This window comes from Athene noctua, chromosome 1 (genome assembly GCF_965140245.1).
Source record: "Athene noctua chromosome 1, bAthNoc1.hap1.1, whole genome shotgun sequence".
Lineage (NCBI taxonomy): Eukaryota > Metazoa > Chordata > Aves > Strigiformes > Strigidae > Athene > Athene noctua.
Window position 1 is genome coordinate 18,746,080 of NC_134037.1, and position 15,435 is coordinate 18,761,514.

At 36.8% G+C, this 15,435-nt stretch overlaps 1 protein-coding gene across 3 annotated transcripts in view; it reads left to right on the forward strand.

Annotated features, from left to right (window-relative positions):
* MBOAT2 (membrane bound glycerophospholipid O-acyltransferase 2) overlaps positions 1-15,435 on the forward strand; it is a 98,552-nt gene that overhangs the window by 19,613 nt on the left and 63,504 nt on the right. For all 3 annotated transcript variants that reach the window (XM_074895671.1, XM_074895672.1, XM_074895674.1), the window contains exon 3: positions 2,884-2,961. In XM_074895671.1, the coding sequence (XP_074751772.1) occupies positions 2,884-2,961 (78 nt within the window). The remainder of the gene's footprint in view (positions 1-2,883; positions 2,962-15,435) is intronic.

Here is a 15,435-nt window from a genome sequence, read left to right on the forward strand (position 1 = left end):
CTTGGTGTCATCTGCAAATTTACTGATGACACACTCCACATCCTTATCAAGATCATCAATAAAGATGTTAAAGACAACTTATTTATACTGACTACTGTAGAGTATTGCTCAACTAGGGGGAATTAATCAAGCTGTAGTGCAGGTGGGATGATGCACAGATTGTGTGCACACATGTGTCTGTGCACACATAGAGTGGGTATAAATAAATTCTGGACTTCCAAACCAGAGATTTGGCCTCTACATTAGCATGTTGCAGAGGCTTCTTAATATTTCTTGGTATGTATTAATTTTCCTAAATTTGGGAAAAGAAAATCAGTAAGTTTTACTCTTTGCATTTACATGTGCAGTTTACTTGTGTGTATATATAATTCTATAACTCCATTTCTTAAACTTTAGGCCATGGTATTCTGCTTTGAGAGAATGATCTGATGTCAGAGACTTCCAGTCTTAGCACCAGATGAGGAGGATGATATGAGAGATAGGTTATGTTGTGTGTAGTTTTTGTGAGAGCTGTGTAGGCTTTAGAAACACATTCTGTATCCAGTGGTTTGGAAACAGAAATAATTAATTATAGCTTGTAATTAGAAAGGGTTAACAATATATTCATATCTGAAACTTGGGGATTGGAGACTTTAAAAAGAAAACCAACCTCCACACCCAACAGATGTAAATAAAGATTTGTGGAAGCCTCTCTTTGGCAATATGCCCTGGAGAAGATAACCTGATACATTTTATGCCACAGCAGAAATCCAGATTATTTTAATTTGCTTTGGATCATACTTAAAGCAATTATTTTAGCAATGAATTTCAGTTTTAGTAAAATATTTTTTTTTCTTTACAATTATGGAGCTAAAAGCTTTTTAAAAATGGCAAAGAGAACATAATTTGAGATGTATCACCTTTTTAAAGAATGTGTACTTTTAACATTTGTTACTTGTCCCAACTCTTTTTCCTATTGTTTAAGTATGTATTGTGCAAACATGTTTTTTGAGGGTTTTGGGTTGTTGGGTTCCCCTCATCCCTCTCCAAGGAATTCAGTATACATACATGTGACATCTTATGGTATACCTTCAACAGCTCTTCAATTGTGTTACAATGTGTGTGTACAAGAAGGAAACTGTTCCTGTTTTCTTATAGAATATTTATAGTAAATGTAGATTTTCATATAAACTCATGAAAACCTAAATGTGGGAAGTACTTTGGAATCTACACCCTCTTTAAGAATATTTATTAGTCATTATGTTGTCCTCTTCAATTTCAGGTGTGTTAGTTTTCAGTCACCTTTGCAGTGCTTGTGATAGTGATGTGGAATAGGAAGAGAAGGGATAATGCCCTTGGGGATAACACCAACTAGCATAAAAGGCCTAGAATACCCTTTGTATATAGCTAAAATTTACTACTTCATGTTGTATTTGAATGCATCCCTTTTAATTTTTGAATCAGAGATCAATCATATTGATACTGTTAACAACTCTGAAAGAGAAATGTTTTCAGAGACTGTAATCTTGATACGTTACTCCATGTCAACCCTCATTTTTTCAGGCTTTGATATATTATGTCCCTTTCTCCATTTAAGAAACAAACCTCTGTAATTTTTGTCATTTCACTAATGCTGTCTTTGCTACATAGTGTTGCTAATATGTGGCTGATACAAAAAGTTGTGTGTTTTTTTGTTTTTTTTTTTTAATTGGCAATTGCTTATTTTAAATGTGCATTTGAATTTTAGGTAGTCATATCTTAGATGAGACTAGCTAGTAGTGAAGCATGGGAGTGTGTGCAGATTGGATCTTCCATAAAAAGTCAAGCTTTTCAAGGTCAGTTAATATCCAAGTGAAATTGCTTTCCCTCAGTTCATCATGTGTAGACTTTGTAGGATTTTAGCTGGATAGAACTGGATTTCTTGTTGAAAATCTTTGAAGACATTTCCTTGTGAATAGATGAGGAGTGAAATTAGGAAGTTGCTGGTGATGAGCTGAAAGAAAACAGTGGCTGCTTTTTAGGCTGTTTTTAATGGGAAAAGTTCCAAAACTAGAGCAGTGTGTCACCTGAGCACATGTGAGTATGCTACTGAAGCACTTAAAGTACCAGAGTGAAAGGGAATCAACTTACTGCAGATCAGATGCTTTTCCCCAGTCACTGGCAGTGGTTTACCACCAGTGTTCTAGCTTACTGAAGTATAATTCCTTTAAAAAAAACCAAAAAACCACAACAACAACAAAAAAAATAACCAAAACAACTGTGACATGGATAGCTATGGTGGTAAGCTGTGGAAAACAAATAAGGAGAAGAGGTTAGATCACCTTTGTGAAATAAATCTGTGGGTTGTTGGTGTGGAGGTTTTTTGTGGTTTTGAGACTGTCATGACCACCATCCCTTCATCAATTATTGATGACACAGGGCAAAGAGACTGGCTGGACAGAGTTACCATTTCTATTGACTGGGAAATCTTCCCGTATACTGATATTATGGGTAATAAGATATTGTTGGCCTTAACTGAGATACCTGTTGTTGCAAATGGGTAAAAAGATGAGTATTAAAATTGAACCACAAAATGTTAGTGTTATTTACACACAAAATAATACTAAGTGGAAGTATTATGAGGCGTATTTTTTTAATTTTTGAAGGATTATCAGCATTTACTATATTCTTGTTTATGAGCTGGAGACTTCTAGCTAATTCTGTGGGTTTTGATCATTACTGCTGTCTGTGCTATGCTGAAGGGGGAAGCTTGCAACAGAAGGGAGGGCTGCAGAAAACCTAAATAGAACAAAAGGTTTTTTTGGAAGCAGTAATAGAGTTAAAATTTGAAACTCTTTAATTCCATGTTAAATGTGTGCTTAAATAAAAAATGCGTGCTCTAAATAAAATGATTTTTTTTCCTAGGTATGCCTTACATTTTGTTATACAAAGTGGAATTTCCTACTATATCATGATCATAATAGGAGTGGAAAATATGCACAAGTAAGTTTCCATTCTAAAATATTTTTTTGCTTTTACAAGAGTTCTGCTCTGTAGGTTTTTTTGTAACTGTGCACACATGGCATACTTCTGGTTGTATCATAATAGTTCAGTATTTGAATTCTGCTAACCATGGTTTTATTTCCAGGAGAGAAAATAGTTTATTTGGATATTTTTGCCAGCTTTTTGGAATATCTAAAGCTTGTTAGAATTGGTAATATCCCACTGAGACTTCTTTTGTGTTCTCAGCATTCTGATTTTTTGTCATTACTTAATAATAAATAATTCTAGGTGTCTCACAAATGAATTAACTATACCAATGTAATTTGATAACAGCCAGCACTTGTAGAAGGAAGATGTCTGAAGGGAACAGAATTTGTGTGAGTGGTTTTTTTAGGTACTAAGTGTTTGTAATTGCCTCCTTTTTTTTTTTTTTTTTTTTTTCTTATAAGAACACAGGGTGGATGATGTCTTGGTTAAAAATACTATCGCAAAATTACATATGTAGGGCATTATTTTAGGTTTGCTTGAACATGTGATTGTATTAGCAGTATCTGAATCCATATAGAATGGCACTTGTTTCTCTTTTAGCAGGAAAGACATTTATTTTATTGCTGTATGCGTATGTTTTACTATTCTCCTAGTCTGGAGATCAGAACCAAATTAGGTTCCCACTGTGTTAATTCCTGCATAAATGTTTAGAGGAATAGCAAATCCTTGCTTGAATAGGTTCCTGAAGTATGTGAGGCTGTCAGGAAAGATGCTGGTGAAAGAACTAAAAAGGAAAATTACTTTACACAGAAAGGGCGAAGCCAGGACATCCTTAGTTCATGATCCTGTCTGTTAGAACACTGCTTTTTTATAGTCTGTTGCTGAATATAATTTTATTGTCTTTTGAAATACCCCATATTAGACTGTTATTTTCAGGATTTTCTACGAAGCCTGATGTATTCAAACTACTGCAGATGTGAGAGAACTTCATCTGGTTGGATGGCTGGTTTATATTCTAATGGTTTATTTGGTTTGAAGTTGTCTTGAAGCAACTTGTTCCTAGCAATTTCTCTTTAGATATATAACAATGTAAGTTATAACTTATGTAGCTTAATATTTTAAAATAAATTATTGTTGTGGTTAAATGCTGCAGAGGAAGGTACCAGACAGGAATGCCTTTGGTCTTTAACGTAACAAATTACATAGGTTTGTGGTAAAAGGAAATCTAGCAGTGGTTTACTTCCCTAATAGTGGGAGGCAGGTAGGTGTGTGCGTTTTTGACATTCCTGCATTGGAGCAAGGGAACTCACTGGTTCCTGATCCTCCCAGTTCATACCAGCTGGTTTAACTGCATGGCCTGATCTGCTGTTTGCTGTGTTTGAAATGGTTGCTGTGCTATACACAACTGTGTACTCATGTTCCTTGTTACTCTCCCAACTCCACAATAACTAAGAGCAAAACCTAGATTTAACTACTGTATTGATGTTGCTCTGTCTGGTATGAATTAGCATGCTGTTGGATAAAACTAGAAAGCTGCTCTTTCAGTGGAGGAGAAAATTTAACAAATGAGGTAATTTGTTACTTCAAGTTGTGGACAATGTTTGGATGCTGTATGGGAAGCTCCAGGAGCCAGTTCTAGTAGAGATACAGGCAAGATTGTACAAGGTTTGCTCCCTCGATTGCCACAGTATCCCAGATGAGATGATGCCTCCTGCTGTCCCTATATGCCTGTACCTTTTACTGAGGGAATGCACCACGTACTCTGAATTTTCTGCTATGAAAGTGCCCCTTACAGCTTTCTGTTTAGCAGTCTGAACAGAAACTAATGTGAATGACTCCTCTCCCCACCTAAATGTTTGTCTTCAGGCTGCAAATGTGTCTTGTGGAGCCCAGGGGAGATGTAAGATTAAGTGCTGTATAACAGGATGTAACTGGTACCACCTGGCCCCAGGATTGGAGAAGGGCCCTGTCACTGGTTTACCATGGTATGTCTATATATACAACTAGTCAGAGTACTTATATATACCTGCTTAGCCCAAGTTTTGGGATTTACTTTCTATGTTATAGAGAGACCCACTGGCTGGCAGTCCTAGTCAGGTTGCCCACATTGTTCATAAACTTCCTAAATTTAGAGACTATAGAACATCAAATACCTATACATAATGTAAATACAGATTCAAATGACTTTTGTATTGGAAAAGCACTTGTGTATTGTACAAATATTTTTGTGTGTTATCTAAGTTCATTCACTGAAGTATGTTTCCTCCTTCTTTTCCCTGCCCTGCTTGCTGTCCTGCAGATTTCATGCGTGTATGGATTGGGAAAACATTATCCCTTTTCTTGCTTCCCCCACCCCTAATATAGTCCACCAGTCTCTCTAGCCTCACTAAAAATTGTTTAACCAAATGAGACAACTGAAATTCTTAGATTGCTTATCAGTTCAGCTGCTGTGTGCTGGGTATACTGGCTTTCTTTACGACTTGAAGCAAGGAGAAGTTCTACATTCTCCAAAACAGACTTGAAAGTCTGGTACTGATGCTCTTCTAAACCTCTGGTTGTTTTCTTAATGTAGTTCCACTGGATCCTAAAAGTCTCTGCTCTACAGGTTCCTACCTTCATGGTTTTCCTGAGCGAACTGAACCTTGTGCAGCTATTCCTTCTATGTTGGTCTTGACAATAAGTGCTATGTTAAAAGATGAAAGCCTTACTCCAACAGCAAGGGGGGGGGGGGGGGGGGGGAGGGGGTAAAACCCCTGGGGATGAGAGGGGTGGGGGAACAACTGACAGGAAGGAAACCTTACCTTTTATATTTTAGCAACTTTTAGAATGAAGTTAATTGGGAGAAAATGAGTTACCTGAGATTGGGATTTAACGAAAATCGATCAATTTTTTTTATCCTTGAGTCTTGCTTAAGGAATGGTACTTTAAATGAAAGATGGAGTGATAACATTAGCTCTTTTAATTAGTGACTAGGCTATCTTAATATTTATTTGGTTCTTTCATGGCTTAGTTAATTGTGAAACTGAAAAATGTGTTTAAACAAGTTCTCAATTCCAGTGAATTTGCATTTGGTAGTTGATGTGCTAATTTTTTTTTTTCTTTCTTTTATGGTTGTGGAATTGCTACTTGTCTTAAAAGACAAAATCCCAAATGCTACAAGCTTTTTCCTTCAAGCATTTGGCTACTGTTAACTAAGAGCTATGTATAGCAGTGCTTGCACAGGTGATTTGATGATAAGGTTTTTAAGGTTTCTAGGTAACCCTTTCTCTTTTGACTTGATTGTTCATTTATGGTTGTTAAACAATGTCCCTTAGGCAGTGGGGAAAGCGAAGTTAATTATAGGATCTCACAGGTGCTTCACTGAAGTCAGTAGTTTTCTCGGTGACTTCACTGACAAAATACAGAGGTCCCAGCTGTGTCAGTGTGGAAAATAAATCTGTTTATTTAAAATCTTTCTTGTTAATCTGTTCACTTAAATTTCTTAAATATGCTAATGTAAAATCAAGTGATAGACATGCTATTCATGTCTGAGAACTGTGTTGTGCTTATAGTTGCAGGATGATACTTGTTCCAGAAGTCTGGAGTTGAACTTCTAAGACTGCCTATTCTGCTTATATATAGGACTGGTTATTTCTGGCTTTAGAAAAAAAAAAAATCATATAACTGTTTTCTAGCGTAAGTTGTGAAAAGTAAATTAATGAAGGACACAGAGACTTGAGATAACTGATAGCAGGAAATACATAATGAGCTAATGTGTCTGTGCCGCAAGGGCCACAGAGATGATGAAGGGACTGGAACATCTCTCCTTGTGAGAACAGGCTGAGACAGCTGGGAGTGTTCAGCCAGGAGAAGAGCAGGCTCGGGGGGGATCTCATCAATGTTTATAGATATATGGGGAGAGGGCACCAGGCTTTTTTCAGTGGTGCCCAGCAACAGGACCAGAGGCAATGGGTACAAACTGAAACACAGAAAGTGCCAGAAACACTTTTTTACTATGAGAAAGTTTGTAGAGTCTCCCTCAGAGATACTCAGAAGCCATCAGGACATGGTTCTGGCCAGCTGTCTCTGGGTGGCTCAGCTTGAGCAGGGGGGATGGACCAGGTAACCTCCTGAGGTCCCTCCCAGCCTCAACCATTCTGTGGTTCTATTTTACTGTGCGCATACAATTCTTTGTACTGTACCTGTACTAATGTATGTGAGATGTTTGAACATAGCAATGTAAAGAGATACTTGAATTTGTGTAAACAAACTTTGATTGTAACTGGTTTGGCCCCTGTGGAGGTGCTACCTAGTCATCCCTTCTCTTAGAATTTGGGAATGTTAGTCCTCATTAAGTTTCCTTTCCCCTCCTAGCCATAGCCAGAACAGAGCAACGCCTTGCTCCCCTTTATCCTTCACTCCTTGTGGTTTTGACGAACAGTGGGAGATGTGGCAAAGTAGGAAGGGATAGAGAAGACTTGATCTTAGAAATGCCAGATTAAGAGAGAAATAAATCCTGGTTCATCTGAGTGAACTAATTCACTCAGAATGTTAATTGAGGCACTTAATTTGTCAGTCAGGTGTTTAATAATGCTGAATGACATGACTTGTTGATAGATAGGCTTGTGTGCTAGTTAGCTTACAACTTAAATTGCTGTGAAAATTGTTAGATATTTTTAAAAAATTGTGGTTTTGGTGAAATACTAAATGAATTGAGCAAATTACCTCACCGGATGAGTGAGCGCATTGGCAAGGTTTTCATAAGCATCTTTGTATCTTTAGAAGTGAGAGCATTTGTAAACTGAAATTATTTTTGAAAATGGGAGTGAGGCTGCTTTTTGAACTTTTGTCTTCTCCAAAGGTCCTGAATCAAGGTAAATGTAAGGGGTTTTTTTGGTTTGTTTTCGTGGGTTTTTTGTTGCTGTCTGCTGTTGATTTGATCACAGGTGTCTTAGTCTATGAAGAACATATGTGATGGGGGTAAAGATTTTTTTTTTATCTGCAAAAAAGGAGCTGAAGCAACAGCTAAAATTAGTTACCAAATCAGCAGACTGAAATAACAATATATAACAATTGTTAAGTGTTTGACTAAGAAATGCTATCAATTTCTAATAATCATTTTTACCAAGTCTAGGATTGGAAGCCTGCCAATGTAATTACAGTTTAGTGAAGGCACAAGGGCATCCAGACAACTGTAAGATACCTAATTTCTCAGTTACAAATTTGTAATTTACTTATTTAGCTTGAGTAAAAATGTCTGGTACATAGGTAGCTGCCAAAGGACAGAGGGCATAGCACTGACAATACCTGGATTCAGATTTTGAAGTATTAGTAGCCGTGAACTGTTCTGCATATGCAAACACAATTTTTCTGTATTTCTGCTTCTACAGTTAGTGCACATAAGAAACTTATTTGAAGTTAAGAAACTAATTGAGAGCTGAAAAATATTATGTATGTTCTTATTCAGCCAAGGATAAATGCAAGATGGAGAAAGATGCGATCTGGCTCTGTAGCATTAAATAACACAAAGACTGAAAAAAATGAGTACTGTTCTCTCACTGCAAGCAATTGTGGTTGTTTTATCAGATCTATGCTAAATGAAAAAACCTTACATCTATAATTAGAAAGCTTGTATTTGATTAAAAAGCATTTGAGAGGTATTTTTTTTGTAGATGAGAATCAAATAGATATTTAACAGTATCATTTCTACAGTATGTATAGAAATCTTATCCTCCCCATTTAGAAATAAACAGCAAGGCTAATGAATAGCTGTATTTAGGAGCATATTTCAATAGTTATCAACTAAAAAGAATCAGTTTTCTATTTAAGTGGTATGTCTTTTCCCAAAGAAAAGAAATTGCATGTGCTGAGTTCCCCATGAGAAAGGGTAGATAGTTTTATATGCATCTGTCTCAGCATGAGCAGTGTTGTAGCTAAAGCAGCTAATGCAAATCTTCAATATATGAAAAGAAGATCATCGGAGTTTTTTTATCTCCAAAAGTCAAGGTGAGATTGCTGAGTTTTGTCCTGTTCCAGTAGCCAGGTTTAAGGAATCATTTAGAAATACCACATTTCATGTGAAGAGCCATAGCAATGATTTGGGGAACTGAAACCTTATTGGGTTCTTATCAAGGAACTACAAGACAGTATTTATATTGAAGATAAAGATGAAGAGAACTTCTATTTTAGCAGACCAAGAATTACAAAAGGTTGAGTCAATGGTATCGGAAGCACAATTGCTGTTTTCCTGTAGATGGAAACTCTTTTCTGCTGTCAGAAATACTGTTATGGCTTTATGCAGAAGGATGCTTCAATTACCTTGTTGAATTGATTAGTACATTTATTTTTTTAATAAGAAAGCATACAGTCTGCTGCTAGATGGTATTCCCACTTAGATAAAATCTTTGAGGTTTTGCTTGCGTAATGGCAAAGACTTCTTGTTCGTTTGCAGAGGTGAATGCTAATTTTTTTTCTTCAAGATGAAGCTTATCTTGTACACATATTGAAAAAGTAAACCAGAGTTAAAACAGAACTATCACAGATAACTTAAGCTTGTGATCTGAAATAGGCCTCATATTTTCATTAAAATTTCTCATGGCTGTTAATGTTGTCGTTAACTGCCAGGTTTCTTCTTTACATGGTTAAATCAGATGATCTACTTGTGAATGTCTTAACTGGAGTTAACTGTGCAGATGAGAGCTCTGCACAACTCAGATTCTTGTATCCTGCTACCTTGGTAATGTGAGGATAGGACTTACATGGGGCATATCCTATAGTTCTTTGAAGTGTAGTAACTTCCTCCCACATGATCTTTGCATCACTTCTACATCAAATTGCTCATCAAAACCACTTACAGTTAAAAACTGACCTACCAAATTTAAAAACCAGAAACAACAAACCCCCCAATATCCCTGTTTCCTTTTTGGAGCTTGGAAACTGAGATTAATAGTGTTAGAAGTTTTGGGCTTTTTCTTGAGTGTGCTTTATAGATTTATTAATCTTCATAATTTGTTGTATATTGAATTTTTCTGATGCTTACCTAGAGATCAGACTTATGTATTCTGAAGAGTATGAATGGAAACACCAAGGAGCACCAGGAAGTAATTCTCTGTATGCTGAAGACTTGACCATTACAGATAGAGCCATGTAAATGAATGGCTGTCTTCAGTGACTTCAGAAGTGAGCACTTGTTGAAATAAAGAGCTGTGAAGGAATTTCCTAGTAATCTTTGTTAAATTCTTTTGAAAGTATTTGTTTTAACTAGTTATTACAAGTTCATCCACTTCGATAATTTCCTATAACTCTCCTGGCTGTGCTTGGATAGAACTCAATGCATTGCTTAAAGCAATAAAGGTATAAGTTGAAAAATAACTTGATATATTATTCTTCTTAAAATTGGAATGTTTTGAATGGAAAGGCCTTTATTGATCATGAGTTTTCTAATTACAGAAACAGACTGCAAATTGAACTAGAGTTTTCTTATCTTTAGTGCTTGTCACTTTTGTCTTATGTTTAAATAAAGATTAAATACGTTTATCTTTTGGTCTGTGTGTGTCCCCGTGTGTATATATAGGGAGAAGGAAGGAAAGACAGGAATCATGTAGTGTCTGCAGCTTTGTGAAGGCTGACACTTAAGTAGAGAGGTTGACAAAGACCATAAACAACAATGCAAAATAAGGCATTTTTGAAGTGTTGTAGCCACTTCAGTTATTTGGTACAAAAGGGGCATATGCTGCCTTAATGCAACTAGAAAAAACTCTGATTGTATACTTCATATTTCCAGGGAGAAAAGACTAATGAGCTTGTTTTAAATACCCTCTTTTTAATTTTTTAATTTTATTTTTTACTTGGTTGGTGATGTTCAAAGACTAGAGTTCTCAGAAGAAAAGGCATTTTAATAATGTTTTTGGTATATAAAACCTCATCACATTTGAGAACTCGGGTGAAAAAATTTCTGGACTCCTGTTTATAAACTAGCTATACATTATTAGGTATTGATTTTTACCTGAAAAAGGGGTTCTCTTACTTTCCTAAACTTTAAAATGATAAGTAGTTTTTACACACTGTGTACTTGGCTTCTATAAGCATATAGAGGACAACGTTTTCTTGGAAGGAAGCAGTAGTGTAAAATGGCTGGGTGTGTTAGAAATCTGTTGGGACTGAATAGTTACTGCTTTTTGGCTTGCTTGCATAGATCTCAGTGTTTTTAAATCTTTGTGCTCAAAGTGAAGTTGGGCACAGTCAATCAAGTAAAAGAAAATTGATAGAGTCAAGTCATGTTTTCTGGGCTCTGTATTTGTTTGGTAATCTCTAAAAAGCTGTAGCATCTATATAGATACTTATTCAAGGCACATTACTCTGACTGTCATTCTGCCAAGCAACTTGACTGCTAGCAAATGAGCTCTGAGTCATGGTATCATTGCTGCATGGTTTATTACCTCAACAAACTATTGATGTCAAATAAATCAGGCTTCCTACAAAATGAAGTGGCAGAATAAATTGTACCTAGAAGAGTTCAGTGAAAGCTGTGTTCTTCAGCTCCTGGCAAAGACTGCTGCTAATAAGAATTGATTAAAAATTCTGGTTGCATGGCATTGACTGAATTGAACCAATGATGTTTGATAGAGATACTTAGATGCTAGGATTCTGTGTATCATAGGCAACTTTCTTCTCTAAGTGCATGCTTCTGCGTATTTTTTTATTCTTCAGTGAAATATCTTGTATTTGAGACAAATTTCACTTGAATAATTATGACAAGTTCAGCACACAGTCATTTCATTGCCCTTTATGGAACTGTTGGCTGTCAATTATGCAAGTCTGTTTTGCCTGCAGAACTGCAAGTGGTGTTATACAGAGTGTCTGGGTTGGAGCTAAAAGGTGTTTGAAGAAATTAAAAGATCATGACCCTTTTTGTTACGGATGCACAACAAAACAAAAAAATCTCTGGTTTGTTTCTTTTAAGGGAAAGTGGATGTAAATGAAAAGGACTGATATTTCAAAAATACAAACTTCATTTTAAAAACCAGTGTCTCAGTTAAACATGTAAATAAGTTTCATATAGCTTTTCAAGCTGATTGGTTTTGCAGGTCTAATGCCTTTACTGGAAGTCAAAGATGAGACCACAGAATCATAGAATAGCTGAGGAGGGAAATGTTTTAGAATCCAACCCCCCTTTTCTAATCAGGATCTACTAGAGCAGGTTGCTCTGTGAAACCCAAGTCTTCCTTAATATGAACATGATCCTGTGTGGCTCCAGTTGTCATAAGCATGCTAGCCATTTCCTTTTGGTGTCTTGCTTCAGTGTCTTACAGCTTAAAATTTATTTGAGATGACTTCATGCGGCTTAGTTTTCTTATCTGGACTTGCTACAAAACTTTTTTTATTCTTTAATTTCCTCCTGCCCAGTAATTGCACATTATTGTTAAATAACAATGTTAAATCTGTGCAATTTTCTTAAATCTTTCAGATTCATTTAAATTTGAAAGTGAAATAAAATAACTACAATTAAGACAATTATTTTGGTAGGAGGAGACCACATTAGGCAACAAGTAGTAGAGTTTGTCTTCCTATCCTTATAAAAGATAGTATCAATAATGAAAAGGGCCAGTAGAGGCAAAACACACAATACAGAGACTCTGCCAAGGAATGGTACATAACTCTTGTGTCTAAGTAGAACCAGGTGGAAACCAGGCTGAGTAAGAAAGAAATATCAGAGGAAGTATTTGATATATCAAGTTTGGTTTTACTTTCAATTTACTTTTCAATTGCATTTGAAGACAAATGTGTTTCCAGTATTGAAGCAAGACATCCATTCTTCTATGCCATAAGACATGTAAAGGATTTATTTATACTCTCTTCAGTATGCTTGGAAGTTTTAAGAAGGTTATATGCAAGAAGTCCTATTGCCTTGTATATTGATTGGCATTTTAGCTGGGAAGCTTATTGTCTTATAACAGTAAATGTCAACATTTGCTGTTTAAAATTTGCACTTGATTATGTTGAAAGAAGTGGGTAAATAAAAAAAGATGCTGTAAATTACCCTAATTCCCATCTCAAATCTGATTTAAGTGATGGTGGAGCTTTTTTGGTGTTCTGTTTCCTGGGAAATTTTAGCTATATGGTACTGAAGCCGGTTTGCTTTGTGTCTATACCTAGCAAGAAGATGCAAGTACCTTGGACAATGTAGCATGGTGTTAATTTTACATACTGGTGATGAAATGAAAAGTACTTAGTATAGCCAAATGCTAAACAGTTTGCACAGTCATTACTAATCACAGGCACAACAGGAACTGTGAAGTCAGTAGGCTTGCAAAAGGAGGCTCTGGGTATTTCAGTGTATGATTACTTAGAGTGAATAATCTGTTTTATTAATAGATCATATCACATGGAAATGCACAATGCATACAAGTAATGCATAATTTTAACCAACAGTCACGTAACTAGCTTTCTTTTTCTTGGTGTTCTGCCCTTTCTAGGAGTGTCTAATGTTTTAAGTCCCATATTTTGAGAACTACATAGTAAGTCTGAGGCTTTTTGGGTCACCAGGTGTTCCTCTTCTCCTTCCCTCCACGTGGTATCCATTTGTGATACCACATCTAATGTATTGTGTGGCATCATCCATGTGTCTAATCACTGTCTTCTGCCTTTGATACTGAGTGCTAATTTTTTGTGATTGGTCTTGTTGCTTTTGTAGAAAGCTTTTCATTTTCAATGCAGCTCACAATCTGTTGAATGCTTTAAGGACATCTTGCAAGGTATGAATGAGGTGATATGCATCTGGTGAGAAGTAGGAAGATTCTGCCATTTCCCTACATAAGATTATATAGATGCCCCCTGAAACCTGGGAAATGTATTATAATAAAACAGAAGAAAAACCTACCAGAGCCGTTTTCTGGTTTTTATGCAGGATGAAGGTAGGTCTCACTGATCAGCAATATGCACTTTTTTCTCCAAGTCCAGGCTCCTCTGGCTTTCATTCTCTGTGACCCTGGTGCACTGGTGCTCTGGAAAGCTGACCAGTAAATGCCATAGGCACATTTTTCTGCAGGCAGAAGACATTCATGTAAAACTGTGGTCCTGAGGGCATTGTATTTCAGTTGTCTTGACTGCAGTAGTTTCACTGGAAGATCTGCTTGAGAAATTCATGTAAGCAGTGTGATTGCAATTTCTTAAGCATTGTCCCCACAGTAACTTCTTACCACTTTATACAGTAACAAAATTAGAATCAGTCTATGTGAACATGTTGTGGTATGTTACATTACCGGGCCTGAGGGAGTTTTCCAGAAGAACGGGAGGGCCTTGCTACCGAGCTGCTATCAGAGCTGCAGTCAGAAGCCAGTGGCTTCTTCATAGTTCTTAGCTGCTGGAGAGCAGAATAGCAGATCTGGCTGTGTTTTATATAAATGTCTGAGGTAACAACATCCGTATCCAGGCAGGGATATCTCCAAACTGAAATAGCTAAAGCTTTCTAAACCTTTCAAAAGGGTGTGAAAGCAGAACTTGGTTCATAGGTGGCTTCTGAAAAGCGGGTTGAAATAAAGCTTTATTCCGATGTTGGTTTGACATGTGGCTTTGGAAGCTGGTTAGTTTCTCTGGCACTTTTCCACACTTCATGTGTGAGCAATTAGTGTATGTGACACAATCTGTATAAACAGTAGAAGGGTCTAAATAAAGGAGCCTAAGGCACCTAGAAGCAGATTGAGTTTAGTTTGTTGTGCCAGCTATGCTTTGCTATTCATATAACTATGCAGTGCATTTTTCAAAGATTGTGCAAAGGTATTCCCGTTGCAGTGTAGAAGTGCAAGTGCCTCACGACTATGAAATTATTTCTGCTTCTCAATGCTCTTCGCTTATAAATGAGGACTGAGATTCAAAGTACAACATCAATCATCTAAAACACACAAAGAAATCAGAATTTCTGAAGGGCTGGAAGGAATGTCCTATGAGGAACAGCTTAGGACTTTGGGTTTGTCTAGTTTGGAGAAAAGGAGGCTGAGGGACAACCTCTGCTCTCTACAGCTTCCTGAGGAGGGGTAGCAGAGAGGGAGGTGCTGAGCTCTTCTAGTGATAGGACACACGAGAATGGTTCAAAGGTGCACCAGGGGAGATTTAGGCTTGATATTAGGAAACATTTCTTTACTGAGATTGTCAGACACTGGAACAGGCTTCCTAGAGAGGTGGTTCATGTCCCAAGCACACAAGTCAGTGTTTGAGGCATTTGGACAATGCCCTTAAAGCATGTAATTAACTTTTGATCAGCCCTGAATCCGTCAGGCAGTTGAACTAGATGATCATTGTAGGTCCCTTCCAACTGAAATCTATTCCAGATGAGAACTCTAGATGCAGTCCATTTCTTAAGGTAGAAGAGATCCTTTTGCTGGAATTAGTAAACTCCATGTATTTTAGCAGTCAATAATGCATTGGGTTATGAGGCAAGTGATGCTTTCCAAAATTGGTAAGATGGGCAATGGTAGAAGTAATGCCAGTGTTGGCTATTACATCTGTTGC